At 45.5% G+C, this 19,769-nt stretch overlaps 1 protein-coding gene across 1 annotated transcript; it reads right to left on the bottom strand.

The window, feature by feature from the left end:
• Positions 1 to 4,065: 4,065 nt before the first annotated feature.
• LOC109874886 (taste receptor type 1 member 3-like) lies at positions 4,066 to 14,381 on the bottom strand. The gene is made up of 8 exons (XM_031833946.1): positions 13,490 to 14,381; positions 12,977 to 13,277; positions 12,380 to 12,736; positions 11,538 to 11,960; positions 11,221 to 11,424; positions 10,960 to 11,080; positions 10,304 to 10,674; positions 4,066 to 4,878 (listed from the first exon to the last, which is right to left on the bottom strand). The coding sequence occupies exons 1-8, from the start codon at positions 13,714 to 13,716 to the stop codon at positions 4,066 to 4,068; spliced, it is 2,817 nt and encodes a 938-aa protein (XP_031689806.1). The 5' UTR covers positions 13,717 to 14,381.
• Positions 14,382 to 19,769: the final 5,388 nt, after the last annotated feature.

Below are 19,769 nucleotides of genomic sequence, written 5' to 3'. Positions count from 1 at the left end.
TGACAAGTTTCAGAAGAAAGGTCTTTGTTTCTGGCCATTTTGAGCCTGTAATCTAACCCACAAATGCTTATGCTCCAGATACTCAACTAGTCTAAAGAAGGCCAGTTTTATTGCTTCTTTAATCAGGGGAACAGTTTTCAGCTGTGCTAACATAATTGCAAAAGGGTTTTCTAATGATCAATTAGCCTTTTCAAATTATACATTTGGATTAGCTTACACAACATGCCATTGGAACACAGGAGTGATGGTTGCTGATAATGGGCCTCTTTACGCCTATGTAGATATTCCATAAAAAAATCAGCCAAAATCAGCCAAATCCAGCTACATTAGTACTACACTGGGGTGCACTGCCTTCATATCATAGGCCAGCATTAGCTAAAGCCTAATAATAGCCACACCATACCAAACTTTCACAAATGTTTCTTAACTTTATCAGGGTGATATCAAAAGTAAGTAAAGCCATTGTTTATAGGGAAAATACAAGCAGTGTAACGTGTGTTGTTTGAAGGAGACCAAGGCGCAGCGTAATTTGTGGTAATCATATTTATTTAAATGAGAACCAGCAACAAAATAACAAAGTGAAATCAAAACGAATGTACCGTTCCGTAGGCTACAAGAGCTGTACAAAAACAAGATCCCACAACATAGGTGGGAAAAATGCTACCTAAGTATGATTCCCAATCAGAGACAATGATAGACATCTGCCTCTGATTGGGAACCACACTCGGCCAAACACAAAGAAATACAGAACATAGAAAGCCCACCCCTGACCTCACCAAATTGAGAAATAAAACGGCTCTCTGAGGTCAGGCCGTGACAGTACCCCCCACAAAGGTGCGGACTCACGGCCACAAACCTGAACCTATAGGGGAGGGTCCGGGTGGGTATCTACCCTTGGCGGCGGCTCCGGTTTGGGGCGTAGACCCCGCTCCACCTCTGGCTCCGACCACTTTGTTGGCGCCTCTGGTGCGGGGACCCTCGTCGCCGACCCCGGACTGGGGACCCTCCCTGCAGGCCCCGGACTGGGGACCCTCTCCGCAGGCCCCGGACTGGGGACCCTCGCCGCAGGCCCCGGACTGGGGACCGTCATCGCAGGCCCCGAACTGGGGACCGTCACCTCAGGCCCCGAACTGGGGACCGTCGCCGCATTTGACTGAAATAGCCAAATCCTCCAGTGATCCTCCGTGCAATGGATCATCACTGGAGGCTTCGTGCCATGGATCATCACTGGAGGCTTCGTACCATGGATCATCACTGGAGGCTTCGTGCCATGGATCATCACTGGAGGCTTCGTGCCATGGATCATCACTGGAGGCTTCGTGCCATGGATCATCACCGGAGGCTTCGTGCCATGGATCATCACTGGAGGCTTTCTGCCATGGATCATCACCGGAGGCTTCGGGCCATGGATCATCACCGGAGGCTTTGGGCCATGGATCATCACTGGAGGCTTCGTGCCATGGATCATCACTAGAGGCTTCCTACGTGGAGCCGGAACAGGTTTCACCGGACTGAGGAGACGTACTGGAAGCCTGGTGCGTGGAGCTGCCACAGGGCTTACCAGGCTGGGGAGACATGCTGGAGGCCTGGTACGTGGAATCGGAACAGGTCTCATCGGACTGGGGAGATGCACTGGCAGCCTGGTGCGTGGAGCAGGCACCGGATACACTGGGCCGTGGAGGCGCACTGGAGGTCTCAAGTGTAGAGCTGGCACAACCCGTCCTGACCTGATGGTTTCTTTCGCCCGGCAAATGCGGGGAGCTAGCACAGGACGCACTGGGCTGTGCAGACGCACCTGAGACACAGTGCGCAGAGCCGGCGCAGGATATCCTGGGCCGAAGAGACGCACTGGAGGCCAGGAGCGCTGAGCCAGCACCATCCATCCTGGCTGGATGCCCACTCTAGCCCGTCCAATGCGGGGAGCTGGTATATAGCGTACCGGGCTGCGACTGCGTACTGGAGACATGGTGCACATCACCGCATAGCACGGCGCCCGACCGGTCACACGCTCCCCACGGTAAGCACGGGGAGTTGGCTCAGGTCTAAACCCTGACTCCGCCAATCTCCCCGTGCCCCCCCCCAAAAAAATAAAATGTTTTGGAGCTGCCTCTTGGGCTTCCGTGCCTTGACCCCTTGTATAGTTGTCGTTCCTCTAATTCCTCGTATCCTCGCCGTTCCGCTCTAGCTGCTTCTATCTCCTCCCTTGGACGGTGATACTCTCCAGCCTGCACCCAGGGACCCTTGCCTTCCAGTATCTCCTCCCATGTCCACTCCTTCAGAAAACGCTGCTGTCATGTTCATTATAAGGACCGGACCAAGGCGCAGTGTGGTATGCGTACATTCTTATTTATTTAAAGAATGAAACACTGAACAAAATAACAAAACGAAACGTGAAGCTATACAAACGAGTGCTGACAGGCAACTACACATAGACAAGATCCCACCAAACACAAAAGGGAAATGGCTACCTAAATATGATCCCCAATCAGAGACAATGATAAACAGCTGTCTCTGATTGAGAACCATATCAGGCCAACATAGAAATACAAAAACACCTAGACATACAAAAACCCTAGACAATACAAAATTTGCGTATCCACCCTAGTCACACCCTGACCTAACCAAAATATAAAGAAAACAGAGATATCTCAGGTCAGGGCGTGACAGCTGCTTGGTCTTTTTGTGGTGGGATCTTCTGTAACGTGCGTTGCATGAAGGAGACCAAGGCGCAGCGTAATTTGTGGTCATCATATTTATTTAAATGAGAACCAGCAACAAAATAACAAAGTGAAACTAAAACGAACGTACTGTTCCGTAGGCTACAAGAGCTGTACAAAAACAAGATCCCACAACATAGGTGGGGAAAAGGCTACCTAAGTATGATTCCCAATCAGAGACAACGACAGCTGCCTCTGATTGGGAACCACACGCGGCCAAACACAAAGAAATACAAAACATAGAATCCCCACCCCACATCACACCCTGACCTCACCAAATAGAGAAATAAAACGGCTCTCTAAGGTCAGGGCGTGACAAGCAGAAGAGCGATTGTAAACCAGGGAAAAAAATCACTACCCTCCCCATTGCCTAATAAAAAAATCACACAACCCTCCCCGCCAAAAAAAAACAAGTTTGACAACCCTCCCCTATTTTGGACCACCCCTCCCCCAGTAACTTACGATCTGACCCTTAGCAAGCTCGTATCTGAGAGTAAATAGAGCCTAATATATTGCTAAAAGTCCCCTTGTTCTTGAGAGATTGACATGGTTATCAAAACGTTACCCCAGGGTAAGCCTACACAAAACACAGCCCTTATTTTAAGTGATTCTAAAATTCCCTATGGGAAAAATGAATGGTGGAAAATTGATTGGATACCATTTCCCTGTTTGATCTCTAGGTTTTATGGGTATTATGACACCTCCACTGTGGGGCTCTATGGAGATTGCTCGTACCTGGTATGCAAACATGCATGGCTTGAGAGATGCGCTCACCGTTCTATCATGTGTAGCTAACTAGCTAGTTTAAATACCAACAGTACTGCTACATAATCATAACATTTGATAAACACTTCATTTAGCCTTCATCATCATCAATATCTGGTCTGGTTGTCTGGTACACGCAGTAGAGGTAGGCAGAAAGATATAGAAAGGTAAATCACAATCACCAAAGGAAATGGAGCTACATAACTAGTATATTTACATCAATCATCAACATCAATGGTCAGCTGATAGCCCATCCTCTTTTCCCAATGTCAATCATATCTTTAGGAGGCACTGTTACTAGCTTCCTTACAGTTTGTGATGATGAGTGTGTTGTTGCAGAAATAAATAGGCCTATGCAATAACAAAAAATTGTTAGAGATATTTGGTATGTTATTTATTTTTCATTTTGAGCACCCCCTGAAAGGTCTGTGCATGGCCCTGCTCCTTTACAGTGCGTTTACTCACAATTTCTGCAAAGATAAATAACCGAAATCATTCAATCAAACTAGTATACATGCACATGAAATGTATAACATGCTAAATTAAATTGTATATATTATTGAAACATTAAACATAATACATTTCACTGTCCCTGTGCCTCCCCTGATACCTGTCCCTTCCCTGATACCTGTCCCTTCCCTGATACCTGTCCCTTCCCTGATACCTGTCCCTTCCCTGATACCTGTCCCTCCCCTGATACTTGTCCCTCCCCTGATACCTGTCCCTCCCCTGATACCTGTCCCTCCCCTGATACCTGTCCCTCCCCTGATACCTGTCCCTCCCCTGATACCTGTCCCTTCCCTGATACTTGTCCCTCCCCTGCAGGTCCCTGGTCCTGTTCCTCTTGAGTTCCTGGAGCTCCCTCGAGGAAGGTACGGAAATGCTCTGCTGTGTTGAGCTCAGGTTTCTTCAGCAGCAGGTGACATTTTGGCAGATAGTAGGCTGCCATCAGCCCCATGTTACTGAGCAAACTGACAGATACATGGACAATGGAGCGTTCCTTGTCATTCAGACCAGTGTAGATGGGGATGAAGACCACCCAAACCACACAGTAGGTCAGGGTGGAGAAGGTGATATCTCTGGCCAGGTTGTATTGTCGAATGGGCTTCACAGCCATGAAGGTGCACATGAAGGATATGAGGGCGAGGAGGCCATTGAAGCCCTGCATCAGGCCAAGACATAAGATAGGCTCCACAGGGCATCGTAGGAACTTTCTCACAAAGGTCACCTTTATCTTGGCCAGGTACCGGGATAAAGAGGGCCCCTCCTGGACATAATAGCCACAGATCCCTGCCTGCACACCACAGCAGGCCAGTACCAGCAGCCAGCCTCCAGGGCCTCTCAGTGTATCCAGATGAGACGGAGCCTTTTCAGGGAACTCGGTCACATACACAATCTGTAAAAAGAGGGGGGAGGATGGACAATTAGCTAATCTTCGATTCAAGATACTCTGGGTCTTCTTCACTCATATTCATTCAAATGTCTCCTGGACTGTTGGTTTTCTTTTACATCAAAGAAAACCTGTTTACACTTTACTGTATATAGAAAATTATGTTTTAGTGGATTTGGCTATTTCAGTCACACCCATTGCTGACAGGTGTATAAAATCGAGCAAACAGCCATGCAACCTCCATAGACAAACATTGGCAGTAGAATGATCTTACTGCATAGCTCAGTGACTTTCAACGTGGCACCGTTATAGGATGCCACCTTTCCATCAAGTCAGTTCCTCAAATGTCTGCCATACTAAAGCTGCCCCGGTCAACTGTAAGTGCTGTTATTGTGAAGTGGAAACTTCTAGGAGCAACAAAGGCACAGCCATGAAGTTGTAGGCCACACAAGTTCATCGAGCAGGCCCGCCGAGTGCTGAAGCACGTAAAAATAGTCTGTTCTCGGTTTGCAAAACACACTACCAAACTGCCTCTGGAATTGCTTCTGGACTGCCTCTGGACTCATTACCAAACTGCCTCTGGAATTGCTTCTGGACTGCCTCTGGACTCATTACCAAACTGCCTCTGGAATTGCTTCTGGACTGCCTCTGGACTCATTACCAAACTGCCTCTGGAACTGCATCTGGAGTTCCAAACTGCCTCTGGAAGCAACATCAGCACAAGAACTGTTAGTCGGGAGTTTCATGAAATGTTTCCATGGCCAAACAGCCGCACACGAGCCTAAAATCACCATGCACATTGCCAAACGTCGGGTGGAGTGGTGTAAAGCTAGGTTTCTGGGATGCCAGAATCTGGGTTTCGGGGATGCCAGGAGAACGCTACCTGCCTGAATGCATAGTGCCAACTGTACAGTTTGGTGGAGGAAGAATAATGATCCCGGGCTGTTTTTCATGGTTCGGTCTAGGCCCCTTAGTTCTGGGGAAGGGAAATCTTAATGCTACAGCATACAATTTTTATTTAACCAGGTAGGCTAGTTGAGAACAAGTTTTCATTTACAACTGCGACCTGGCCAAGATAAAGCAAATTAGTGCTACACAAACAACAACACAGAGTTACACATGGAATAAACAAACATACAGTCAATAACACAATAGAAAAAAAGTATATGTACAGTGTGTGCAAATGAGGTAAGATAAGGGAGGTAAGGCAATAAATAGGCCATAGTGGCGAAATAATTTAAATGTACCAATTAAACAGTGGAGTGATAGATGTGCAGAAGATGAATGTGCAAATAGAGATACTGGGGTGCAAAGGAGAGAAAACAAAAGAACAGTATGGGGATGAGGTAGATGGATGGGCTACTTACAGGTGCAGTGATCTGTGAGCTGCTCTGACAGCTGGTGTTGTGGAAGAATCAGAATTCTTTAGGTAACATTGATAAATAAGAGGTTTTATCAATTTGTATAAGTATGCTTATGTGGGAAAAGTTCAGCAAACTGAATGATAATTTATAGCTAATGCTGTCTGGCTATAGGATACTCCTTTTTTCTGGTAAAAGGTTCTTTGTGTAATGTTCCTAAGATATGTTATTTGTCGTGTGAGTTTTGATGGGTGTGTCTTGGCTATAAATGATACTAAGGACTGTTTCGTAAGCACTCTCAAATAATTAATTTATGGACACTGAATTGATCTGAGAGTCACAGGGCTATGGTGAAGCTCATATAATTAAAGATGGACTTTATGATAACTCTGTGTGTGTGTGTGGTTTGCTCTCTCATGATTTGGTAATACAGGAAATTTCCACGACAAAAGTTAGTGAGGGAGATATGAGCTTCCAGCTTCAATGATTTTTTCAATTTGCTTTAGGGGTGACCAGTGAAATATACCTGCTGGAGCACGTGCTATGGGTGGATGCTGCTATGGTGACCAGTGAGCCGAGATAAGGCGGGGCTGTACCTGGCAAAGACTTATAGATGACCTGGAGCCAGTGGATTTGGCAACAAATATGAAGCGAGGGCCAGCTAACGAGAGCATACAGGTCGCAGTGGTGGGTAGTATATGGGGCTTTGGTGGCAAAACGGATTGCACTGTGATAGACTGCATCCGATTTCCTGAGTAGAGTGTTGGAGGGTATTTTGTAAATGACATTGCCGAAGTCAAGAATCAGCAGGATAGTCAGTTTTACGAGGGTATGTTTGGCAGCATGAGTGAAGGATGATTTTTTGCGAAATAGAAAGCCGATTCTAGATTTAATTTTGGATTGGAGATGCTTAATGTGAGTCTGGAAGGAGAGTTTACAGTCTAACCAGACACCTAAGTATTTGTAGTTGTCCACATATTCTAAGTCAGAACCGTCCAGAGTAGTGATGCTGGACAGGCGGGCTGGTGCGGGCAGCGATTGGTTGAAGAGCATGTATTTAGTTTTACTTGCATTTAAGAGCAGTTGGAGTCCACAGAAGGAGTTGTATGGCATTGAAGTTTGTCTGGAGGTTAGTTAACAGTGTCCAAAGAAGGTCCAGAAGTATACTAAATTGTGTTGTCTGCGTAGGGGTGGATCAGAGACACCAGCAGCAAGAGCGACATCATTGATCTATACAGAGAAAAGAGTTGGCTCAAGAATTGAACCCTGTGGCACCCCCATAGAGAATGCCAGAGGTCGGGACAACATGCCCTCCGATTTGACACACTGAACTCTGTCTGCGAAGTAATTGGTGAACCATACGAGGCAGTCATTTGAGAAACCAAAGCTGTTGAGTCTGCCGATAAGAATATGATGATTAACAGAGTCGAAAGCCTTGGCCAGGTTGATGAATACAGCTGCACAGTATTGTCTCTTATTGCTGGCGGTTATAATATTGTTTAGGACCTTGAGCTTGGCTAAGGTGCACCCATGACCAGCTCGGAAACCAGATTGCATTGCGTAGAAGGTATGGTGGTATTCGAAATGGTCGGTGATCTGTTTGTTAACTTGGCTTTTGAAGACCTTAGAAAGGCAGGGTAGGATAGATATAGGTCTGTAGCAGTTTGGGTGTAGAGTGTCTCCCCCTTTGAAGAAGGGGATGACTATGGCAGCTCTCCAATCTTTGGAGATCTCAGACGATACGAAAGAGAGGTTGAATAGGCTAGTAATAGGGGTTGCAATAATTTCAGCCGATCATTCTAGAAAGAGAGGGTCGAGATTGTCTAGCCCAGCTGATTTGTAGGGATCCAGATTTTGCAGCTCTTTCAGAACATCAGCTGTCTGGATTTGGGTGAAGGAGAAGTGGGGGGGGGAATTGGGGGTATCCAGGTGGAAAGCATGGCCAGCCGTAGAAAAATGCTTATTGAAATGATAGATTATCATAGATTTATCGGTGGTGACAGTGTTTGCTAGCCTCAGTGCAGTAGGCAGCTAGGAGGAAGTGCTCTTATTCTCCATGGACTTTACAGTGCCCAAAAACCTTTTGGAGTTGGTGCTACAGGATACAAATTTCTGTTTGAAAATGCTAGCCTTAGCTTTCCTAACTGACTGAGTATATTGGTTCCTGACTTTTCAGTCAGCAACTGACTGAGTATATTGGTTCCTGACTTTTCAGTTCCCTCCCTGGGGGCTATTCAATGCTAATGCCGTACACCACAGGATGTTTTTGTGCTGGTCAAGGGCAGTCAGGTCTGGAGTGAACCACGGGCTATATCTGTTCCTGGATCTACATTTTTTGAATTGGGCATGCATATTTAAGATTGTGAGGAAAGCACTTTTAAAGAGTAACCAGGCATCTTCTACTGACGAAATGAGGTCAATATCCTTCCAGGATACCCGGGCCAGGTCGATTAGAAAGGCCTGCTCGCTGAAGTGTTTTAGGGAGCGTTTGACAGTGATGATGGGTGGTCGTTTGACCGCAAACCCATTACGGACGCAAGCAATGAGGCAGTGATCGCTGAGATCCTGGTTGAAGACAGCAGAGGTGTATTTGGAGGGCAGGTTGGTTAGGATGATATCTATGAGGGTGCCAGTGTTTACAGATTTGTGGTTGTACCTGGTAGGTTCATTGATCATTTGTGTGAGATTGAGGGCATCAAGCTTAGATTGTTGGATGGCCGGGATGTTATGCATGTCCCAGTTTAGGTCACCTAACAGCACAAGCTCTGAAGATAGATGGGGGGCAATCAATTCACATATGCTGTCCAGGGACAGCTGGGGGCAGAAGGTGGTCTATAGCAAGCAGCAACTGTGAGAGATTTGTTTCTGGAAAGGTGGATTTTTAAAGTAGAAACTCAAATTGTTTGGGCACACACCTGGATAGTATGACAAACTCTGTAGGCTATATCTGAGGTAGATTGCAACTCCGCCCCCTTTGGCAGTTCTATCTTGTCGGAAAATGTTATAGTTAGGGATGGAAATTTCAGTTTTTTTTGTGGCCTTCCTAAACCAGGATTCAGACACGGCTAGGACATCCGGGTTGGCAGAGTGCGCTAAAGCAGTGAATAAAACAAACTTATGGAGGAGGCTTCTAATGTTAACATGCATGAAACCAAGGCTTTTACGGTTACAGAAGTCAACAAATGAGAGCGCCTGGGGAATGGGAGTGGAGCTAGGCACTGCAGGGCCTGGATTAACCTCTACATCACCAAAGGAGCAGAGGAGGAGTATGATAAGGGTTCGGCTAAGGGCTATAAGAACTGGTCGTCTAGTACGTTCGGAACAGAGAGTAAAAGGAGCAGGTTTCTGGGCACGGTAGAATAGTGCATAATGTACAGACAAAGGTATGGTAGGATGTGAAGACAGTGGAGATAAACCTAGGCATTGAGTGACGATGAGAGAGGTATTGTCTCTAGAGACATCAATTAAACCAGGTGTGGTCACCGCATGTGTGGGAGGTAGGACAAGAGGGTTAGCTGAGGCATATTATGCAGGGCTGGAGGTGAAATAAGACAATAATTACTAACCAAAACAGCAATGGACCAGGCATATTGACATTAGGGAGAGGCATGCGTAGCCAATTGATCACAGGGTCCAATGAGTAGCTGGACGGGCCCCCGTGCACGAAGCAAGGTCCATACAGAAATGGTTTGTTGAGATCGGTGTGGGACAAAATGACTGGCCTGCACAAAGCCCTGACCTCAACCCCATCAAACACCTTTGGGATGAATTGGAACCGTGACAGCGAGCCAGGCCTAATCGCCCAATGTCAGTGCCCAACCTCACTAATGCTCTTTGGCTGAATGGAAGCAAGTCCCCGCAGCAATGTTCCAACATCTAGGAGAAAGCCTAACCTGAAGAGTGGAGGCTGTTATAGAAGCAAAGGGGGGAACAATTCCGTATTAATGCCCATGATTTTGGAAGGAGATGTTCGACGGTGCAGATGTCCACATACTTTTGGTCATATAGTGTGGATGTATAATATCTCAATGATTCATGTTTGTCTGGTGTTCTACAGGTCTAGGCTTTACCTGCAGTGAGAAGGCTAAGATGGTGGACAAGGTGACCGTGTGGAAGATGGAGCTGAGGGGAAGCTGCAGACGACACACCATGTCCCCTGGCCGGACCAGGAACAGCAGCAGGCAGGCACAGCCCCCCATCATGCTGAGTAGGGACACACCACCCAGGGGCCCCCCAGAGGCCCTCACCAGCGGAGAACCTCGGTGCTGCAGGAACAGGACCCCCACAGCCCCCTGACAGGCCAGCAGCACCAGCATGGCCAGCAGCAGCCCCAAGGACTCAGGCTGGCCCCAGGTTAGGAAGTCAAAGGTAGGCTCGGTGCAGTTGGTGCTACGTACCAGGGACCACTGGCCCTCTAGACACTGGGTACACTGGATGTCCACTGGAGTCAGAGAGGGAGCAGAGACATGTAGTTAGAATTATAGAACCTGATAAAAGTAGAACGTCTTAAGGCCAGTTTTATAACGCCACCACTCACACCTTTCAGTTTTGTAGATGTATTATTTTTACGTAGCATTTTTTTATGCAACGTTTGTCAGCATGTGAGAAAAGTGTAAAGCTGATGTCCATGTCGCTAGAGAAAAATATCAAATAAATCTACAAAACATAATCTCAAGATTTATCGAGTTTTAATGCTTAGATTGATGGAAGTCTGTGAATCACCCACTTCTGCCATTCTGGAAGGTGCCCGGTAAACAGTCAATACAGTCAAAGCAGCAGGAATGGAAGCCTTTCACTCTGCGCACCTGGCCAGGGCCACACTCAGAGGAACAGGTAGACTCAGGGGCCTGCAGCAGAGGAGGTGTCAGAGAGAACCACTTTGCAGAGCGTAGCTGGCACATTGAAATGTTTAGTTCCAGAGGGGAAAATGTGAAAAGCTGACAAAGTGCAACATAACGTTTGATGAGGAGATGCGGGTGGAAATTACCTTAGCACATACTGTATGCCATTGGATGAGGGTGTTATTGATTGACAGGTTCTCATAGAAAGTGCCGACATCTTTGAAACTCAGACTGTTGTTTCCCCAGACCCACTGTAGTACGTTGTAGCCAATGTTTGGGTTTCCATTACTGTCAAACTCAAAATGACTTCCATTTAGACTGAAGTTAACCTCCTTGAGCACCTCCAACAGCTGCCGGGTGTCAGTCAATGTGTTATTTATATTTTTTCATTGCATGTATAAAGTACCTTTCACAGCTTCACTTAATCAATGTTTGGAGAGAAAAAAACTGAGAGAGAATGTACCTGCCAGGGGTAGAGTTTGCTTTTAGTGTCCCTCAGGCAGCTCTTAGCATTGCACCTGAACATGGTGTGCAGTGCGTGTGCAACACTGTAGATGGCAGCATAGACCCTGAAAGCTGACCTCTGCAGTATGGGCTTTGTCACTAGACTTATGTTGTCTAGGGACAGGTTCCAGCAGTCTGGGCATGGGTTCATACTATGGGTTGGCTCTGTATCTGGACCTGGTGAGGGCTGCCTGGCCCTCTCCTCTCTGATCCTGGAGAAGAGTTCCCTGGTGTAGGGTGTGAGCAGGCCCAGGATCTGGCTGTGGACTGTGAAGGCAATGATAGTGCCCACAGTGTGGATGTTTGGGAGAGTTGACAAGTCACTGTTCAGGGCCCACGCATCGCTGGCCACCCAGACCCCTGTCAGATTCCTCCTGATTACCTGATCACAAACAGCATGTTGGGATCTTACGTTGCCCCAGTTCTTACAGACAAATGTATTATTCAGAGGAGGCTGGTGGGAGAAGCTATAGGAGGATGGCTCATTGCAATGGCTGGAATGCAATGAATGGAACGGTATCAAACACAACAAACATCTGGAAACCACATTTGACTCTGTTCCATTTATTCCATTCCAGCAATTACAATGAGTCTGTCCTCCTATAGCTCCTCCCACCAGCCTCCACTGGTATTAGTGCATACCTCTAATCTGAATTTAGATGCTATAAATGAATAGCATTACTGTACTTAAAAGCAGTCAAACCAACGGCTGCATAAAGCTTTTTGAAAAGCTTCTGAGAAACCTTTTACAACTTTGTCAAATTCTCTAGACCTCTTGTGTGACTTGCTGTCTTTACTGACCTCAGTAAAGAAGGCTCTGGCGGGCTGGGAGAGAGAGAACACCACCACCACACCCACTTTGCTCTCTATGATGCGGTCCAGCATCTCTCTGACCACAGGCTGTGGGTCTCTATAGATGGGGATTAACCCCTCGTACGCCACACAGATGGAGCTCTCTGCTGCCACGGTAGAAAACTGGCGCTGGCCCTGACGTCCATACTCATCCTCACTGCCCACGACAGCTACCCAGTTCCACTGGAACCTGTTCATCAGACGCACCATGGCCTCCACCTGCCTCTTGTCACTGGGAACTGTGCGCAGGAACGATGGGTACAGACTCTTGTCACTGAACTTGTCACTGGTGGCACTGTAGCTGATCTACAGGGGGCACATGGTAATGAAACAGATGAAACAACAGTAGATTAAAAACAAATGGTTATGTCTATACTCATTGCAGTTGTATCTCATATGTTCATCTTAGTTTCACCACAGCACACAGTTCAATCCAAATGACATTTAAGGGATTTTGTTGTAGAGGGGAAAAGCTGTGTTCTTCATTGTTTGAGGATGTTATTGTTTGCATTGATAGACAACTTTCCAACATGTGACCAAACAAACCTGTGGCATGAGGAAGAATCCCAGTAGTTTTCCTATGACTGAGACCATCTCTGAGGTGGAAGGGCCGATGACAGCCACCACACGCGTCACGTAGTCCGTGTAGTTACACATGATGGCCAGCTCCCGGCTGGAGCCCTCTGTGAGGAAGAAGAGGGTGGGCTTCACGATGACGGCAGACTGCTTGCAGGTGTCGAAAATCTCATAGCCCAGCCTGATGCCAGGGAGTAGGGTGGAGTTGGCGTTGATCTCATCCACTGTGTACTTCATCACCAGGGCCATACCCAAACCAAACGTATTAATACTGCCATGCCAAACACAGGACAGGGACGGGCTGTTATAGTGCTCTCCATGATCAGATGATTCAAACATATTAGAAGCAAGCAATAATTTGAATGAAACATGTGGAATCTGCGAATACGATTACAGTATAAAGGCACTAGACATAGAACAAACGTCATATTCAGACAAAAGTACATTAATCATTCATTATAAGGGGGTCTTGTGTTACTGTACCTGTCACAGCTAATGCTGTCCGGCTCTACTCTCTGGCTCAAGTTGCTGGTGAGATCATTGATGGGGAAGAGCCCCCCGAGGAGGATGTCTCCCGAGGAGTTGAACAGAGTTGTAGTGATGTTCTGGAACCATGGTGGAGAGCTCTGACTACACCCTGCTCCAAACAGCCAGCATAGAACCAGCAGTCTCAATGGCACTGCCATGCTGCTGAGGGCAGGAAGAGACATGTTGAGAGGACATGGCAAACATCAGAGAGTAAAAAAGGCATCAACAAATGAGTTTAAAGAGATGCATTGATAGAGAAATAAAGGGTGAAAGGGAGAGAGATAAAGAAGAGACAGAGTCAGCAGCTGATGCTGTGAGAGATTGGAGATAATTATTGCCAACCAGTTACAGAGTGACGGAGAGGCTCACCTGTATGGGTACTTTCACAGCCCAGCGAGTCAATGGGGAGAACTGTTCTATCAGTCTGTCTGCACCTCCTGTGTCTCCTGTATTGTGATGAGTGGTGAACTGAATACCTGGGCTGTCCTGTGCCAGACTACAGGTCTCATCACAGGTGTGCAGTTGCTGTCAGCATGACTCCGGAGGTGCATTTGCATTTAAATTGATGGTGCATGTGAAGATGTTTGAAATGAGACACCAACATATGAAAATCACCAGGTGACAGGTTCTTGTCCCACACTTCCTGAGCATTTTATTGATATTTGCTTGTGGTTGGCTGATCAGGCCTCGTCAGTGTACTGCATTGTTGGGGGTTAGAAGATATCAGCACTTTAATACCACAAACCTGATTTGCACCAATTTTGCAAGACAGTAAAACCTCGCTGGTGACCATGTGTGTGTTTGATGAGTCCCTCGTATCTCCATTTCATAGATCTATAATATTTAGGAAAATCAGATGTCAGGTGGCAAATCAACCTGTTCTTTTCTGCTGCCGGGGTCATTTCATGTTTTCATGTGTATCTGAACTATTGCGGTTCAGGCAGGCAGAAATACAGCCGGTATGACGAGTTTCGCATATGATGAAACAGCTCAAATACACATGAAAACATGAAATGACACCGGGAATCGATAGAACATCGCTCAGAGATGCACCAAAATGATGTAACATTCAAAATGGGTGAACCTTTTCTTTAAGGTTGAGTTGAAGTTGCAGTTGAAGTGTGACAGCTGAGCGTTTCTATTTTCTCTCTTTATGATTTTTGCATATTTGTATTAAGCCCGTATTAAGGTTTGTGTTTGGACACTAGTTCAAACAGGCACTGTAGTCTTTCCTCTATCTTGTCTGAGATCTTGACGTGAGCAGGTCGGCACATTGTGATGAAACTTGTTGTCAAATTGTTGTCAGGTTGTCTACTTTCCACCCACGTTCTCCCTTTTTACCTTCAGTTCATGGCATCAGGTGCTCCAACACAGAGACAAGCGTTTTACATTCCTGCTTGTTTGCCCGTGTACACTACTGTGAGGTGGCTTTTATTGTGCATCTGTGCACAACAGGAGGTTGGTGGCATCTTAATTGGGGAGGACGAGTTCATTGAATTGGCTGGAGCGGAATTAGTGGAATGGTATCAAACACATGGTTTCCACGCATTTTATTCCATTCCAATTGCTCCGTTCCAGCCATTATTGTGAGCCATCCTCCTCTCAGCAGCCTCCACTGCTGTGCACATTGTTGATGTATTTTAGCAAGATGTTGCGCGGGCAGTAGACTCAGATAAACATCTTGTTTGTGAATGGCATTTTTTTTGTTTCTTCGGTTCTTCGGTAGCCTAAGCCATGAATCCACCCACAACCTTCCTAAAACTTTCCAGTGATAAGGTTCCAGGACACACACACACACACACACACACACAGACACACATTTTCAGATGAAAGACAGATCTACTGTATATATTTTAGCACAACACAGCATACCGTTTCACCACTAGGTGTCAGGTGTGGGTTTATAACACAACGATACACCACAAAAAAACAGGAAGAATGCCTGATTTGCACTGTTTTTATAAGACAGTAAAACCTCACCGATGGCTTTGTGTGTGTTTGATGTGTCCCTGTGGTATCTCCATTTCATAGACTGGTCACACTTCATTTGGATTGTCTGGATTTTCCATATGTAGATGCTCTACTGATCAACAAAATATTTGTTTACTATCAACAAATATGTTACTATCAACAAACTGTCGGTTGACAAGCAACCGCTTGCTAAGTTTACGTTTATGGTTAGGGTTAGGTTTAGAATAAGGGTAAGGTTAAGTTTAGGATTAGGGCTAGGGTTAGGGTAAGGGTTAAGTTTAGGGTTAGGATAAGGGTTAAGGTTAGGGTTAGAGTTAGGGTTAGTAAATAGATAGTTGAAACTTTACTGATAGTCTGTAGAGCATCTACAGATGGACTATCCGTATAAAATGTTATCCATAGACCTATACTTTTTAGGAAAATCAGGTGTCAGGTGGCATATCAACAGAAGCCTATTCGTCTCTTTCCTGTCCTTTTCTGCTGCCGATACCACTCTGTTAGCACAAGCTGTTCAACATTTGCCAAAATCAATATTAGCATACTATATCTACTTCTACCATTATAATCTTAAAGTTAAGTTGAAGTTGGAGTTGAAGTGTGATAGTTGGGTTTGTTTTCTCTCTCTATGACTTTTGCATATTTCTATTAAGCCCCAGATACTAGTTTTACCAATGTTTTGCATTCACCTTTGCATGTCATTTAGTCTATTTTCATCTAGGCAGAACATCACATTTCCAGCTTCCTCCAGGTACTTTGCATGAAACAATAAACACCTTTTAAACTTATAGGGGCAATCTGTAGTTGCTACAATACTTTTTTGAATTATGAATTCATGTTATGTACCCATTGATTCTTGAAGAATATAACTTATAAATGCCTCATGATCTTATTTGAACTGTCTTCCCCCTTCAGACCCCAACATATAAGCTTGTTTTACTCCAATGTTTGTAAACAAAGTAGATGTAAACAAACACTGTATAGCCTCAACACATGTTAGAACTATGATTTTGATATCATGGATGGTCGGTCCTTGTATCCATAGCTCTGTCTATGAATTTGCGTGTGGTTACATTTATCCAGCCACATCCCTCAGTTTTTACCTGAAACAGTGCCAGGGACACTGTGTTATTTCAACTGCTGATTGCCCCTGTAACACCCATCTTTGAAACATTGTACTCACTGTAATGATCAATGTGATAACTACACCCTTTACTGTATATAATCAGGCTATGCTTAAATGTACTTATTCACAGCTCTTTAATTGGGTGACAGATGATGTCTGACAGACAATACATACATTGTTGGGGTGTGTGTTTGAATACTAGTTCAATCAGGTACTGTGGTCTTTCCTTTATCTTGTCCGAGATCTTGATGTGAGCAGATAAACACACACCAATGTTTGTGATGAAACACTTGATGTTTCACTTTAGTACAGTGTGTCTATTTTCCACCTAAGTTTACATTTTTTTACAGCATACTACTATTTCCTTTTTAACATCAGTTTGTGATATAAAGTGAACTATAGTGAAAATGCTATACAATATATTTGAGGTGAGTTTTATGTGTGTGCATCTGTGCACATTCTTCCTGTGTTGCAGAAAGATGTTGTGCGGGCAGTAGACTCAGAAAAACATCTTGTTTTTGAAAGGAAGCACCCACCCAGTCAGAAGAAAGACAGATCTATATATTTGAACACAGCATACCCTTTCACCACTAGGTGGCAGGTGTGGGTTTATAACACACTGACACACCACAAGAAACACTAAGAACTTTACATGGGGAGAATTTCCTGTAACAACTTTTGATGTGGACATTCTTTTTCACAAAGGTAGGATATTTATCTTATTCGTGGTGGTCAGAGCCCTGATGTGGGGAGAGAATCTGAGTTCATGTGGTGGAGGTGGAGGTTGTGGGGATTCCAGGGTTTCTGTCTGTGTGGGTAGTGTGTACACATGCAGGCTGTTTGGACAGTTGATAACAGAGGTGAGTGTACCTGCCTACTGGGAACCAATGGTTGTCTTTCCTCACTGTACAAGACTGGTTGTTCTGAACAAACATAATGGTCCTGCAAACGAAAACAACATGTTTTGATTAGTCTGTTGTTTTCCATTGGTCAACGTTACGACCTGCATAATAGGATTGTAGCTATTGGTTAATTGTAGACATGTTTTACAGATGCAGCAGAGATGACATTGGCATTGAAACATAGAGGAGTGGGTACACTCTAATCAGTAATTGATTTTTGTGTGTTTTCACTTACATGAATAAGGTTTAAGGGCCCAGGGTTTGGTTTCTAATAAGCTAACATATGGAATTGTTTTAAGAAGGTCATTAGGATCATTTAGCTATTTTATTACAATTTTTAGGACTCCTGTAAGTGTATAAATATTGAATTTGGCCATACTGCTATTAGCCCATAAAAGCTCATTGAATAACATATTCATACATGTCAGAACAGATCATCCAAAAATAAATCAAAGTGTCTGTCCTGTATCTGAGAGATACACGTATAAAATATCTACACCCTTTTTTGTACTTCCATATATTTTTTTTAAACTGGTACCAGGCTACCTTCAGACGAGTCTTGTGAGGCTTGTGGGTGAAACAACCGACATGTACTTGTTCGTGAGAGTCTCACCTTACAATGGTGGGGTCATAAAAGTGTGAAGCCCAAACTGTTCGGACGCTACAGATGTTTTCATGAGGAGACCGATTCTCGGGATATCTCCAGATCACACAAACATCTCTGTAGCTCTGCCACTTTGCCCCGCTGATGGGAAAGGCTGGCATCGGAGGATGTGGTGGATTGAGATGCAGCCCATACAAAAAAATGACGATTTTGAAGAGGATTATTTTAATTTTTTTATGCGGACACCAGTTAAGATTATTGTGCTAGTAGTGTGTGTGTGCGTGTGGGTGTGCGCGCGCGTGTGTGTGTGTGTGTGCGCGCGCGTGTGTGTGTGCATGTGCGTGTGCGCGCGCGCGTGTGTGTGTGCGTGTGTGCGCGCGCGTGTGTGTGTGTGTGTGTGTGCGTGTGTGTGTGCGTGTGCGCGCGCGTGTGTGTGTGTGTTCAAAGCAGTGTTTACATAGCTGGCCTACAGAAACTATGGAACTACTGCTTTGCGAAGGCTGAGACTGTTGCAAAACTCTCTGACCGCTCCATTCAGTCCTCTGTGAGCTGAGAGAGAAACAGGCTTAGTGCCCACCCCCTTCACTCATCCCCACCTTCCCCCCTGGCCGCAGAATGGCTGCATCAGCCTCGCTCTAATCTCCATCGTTGGCCAGAGGAACAGTGGGCCTGTTGTCGACATGCTGGCCTCGTACCCCACAGGACCTGACAAATTATTAACCAGCCATAGCAGAGCAGGCAGAGCAGAGGACAGCCGGCCCAGCCCAGCCCAGCCAGGAAGTGGAATACTAAAATGTGCTGCTGAACATGAGTTCATCTGTCATGATCAGTGCCTGACACTTGCATAGTGAAAGTGTGGGAAAGTGGGGATCCTGCGGTGCCAAAGCAGGGAGGCCAAGCAGCACCAACCCAGCTGTGCTGTAGAGTACACCATGCAGTTCACAACACACTGCTCATATTAATGACTACATCAACAACAGTAAATCAAACCAGCCCATCAGTATAGACCAGTCTGTCCTTGACAAAACAGCTTAAAATGACTTCCTTGCCTCTAAGGCTTACGACTGTGCATTTTACCTTGCCTCCAAGGGTTAAGCACACAATTCATCGTAGCGTCCTGCCCGCCTCCTTTTCAGTGGTCCAACCTGTTCTTCCGGACTTCAAAGTATGTGTGTGTGTGTGTGTGTGTGTGTGTGTGTGTGTGTGTGTGTGTGTGTGTGTGTGTGTGTGTGTGTGTGTGTGTGTGTGTGTGTGTGTGTGTGTGTGTGTGTGTGTGTGTGTGTGTGTGTGTGTTGGAGTTTGCATATTTATCATATATCATACAGCTGCAGTATATGTATATGTTATATGTAAATTAATGAAGCTAACTACAGTTGTAAGTTAGTTCCACATGAATGCATACCCTTGCACGGACTATTGCATAGAGTTAGAAATATACCGCGACAGGTTGATGTTTTAACCTGATGCTGAGCTGTAACCTCCATATCAGAGTTGACTGTTGTAATAACTTACCAAAACAGCAAATGAGAAAAGTAAGAGTAAACAACAGTGCCAATTATCCAAATCCTTAGAATCCACTTTATCTGATGTTGTTGCATCATGTCCATGACTTAGGACAAATCCTGTCCTAGAGTG

Source organism: Oncorhynchus kisutch, linkage group LG1, assembly GCF_002021735.2.
Source record: "Oncorhynchus kisutch isolate 150728-3 linkage group LG1, Okis_V2, whole genome shotgun sequence".
Classification (NCBI taxonomy): domain Eukaryota; kingdom Metazoa; phylum Chordata; class Actinopteri; order Salmoniformes; family Salmonidae; genus Oncorhynchus; species Oncorhynchus kisutch.
Note: the sequence above shows the minus strand (reverse complement) of the source record. Positions and strands in the feature narration are given on the sequence as shown.

Excerpts from the sequence above, each read along its gene's own strand:
- LOC109874886 (XM_031833946.1), bottom strand. The coding sequence starts at position 13,716 with ATGTCTCTTCCTGCCCTCAGCAGCATGGCAGTGCCATTGAGACTGCTG. Across the intron at positions 13,278-13,489 it reads GACAGCATTAGCTGTGACAG|TATTAATACGTTTGGTTTGG; the intron begins GTACAGTAACAC and ends TTGGCATGGCAG. Across the intron at positions 12,737-12,976 it reads GATTCTTCCTCATGCCACAG|ATCAGCTACAGTGCCACCAG; the intron begins GTTTGTTTGGTC and ends TGCCCCCTGTAG.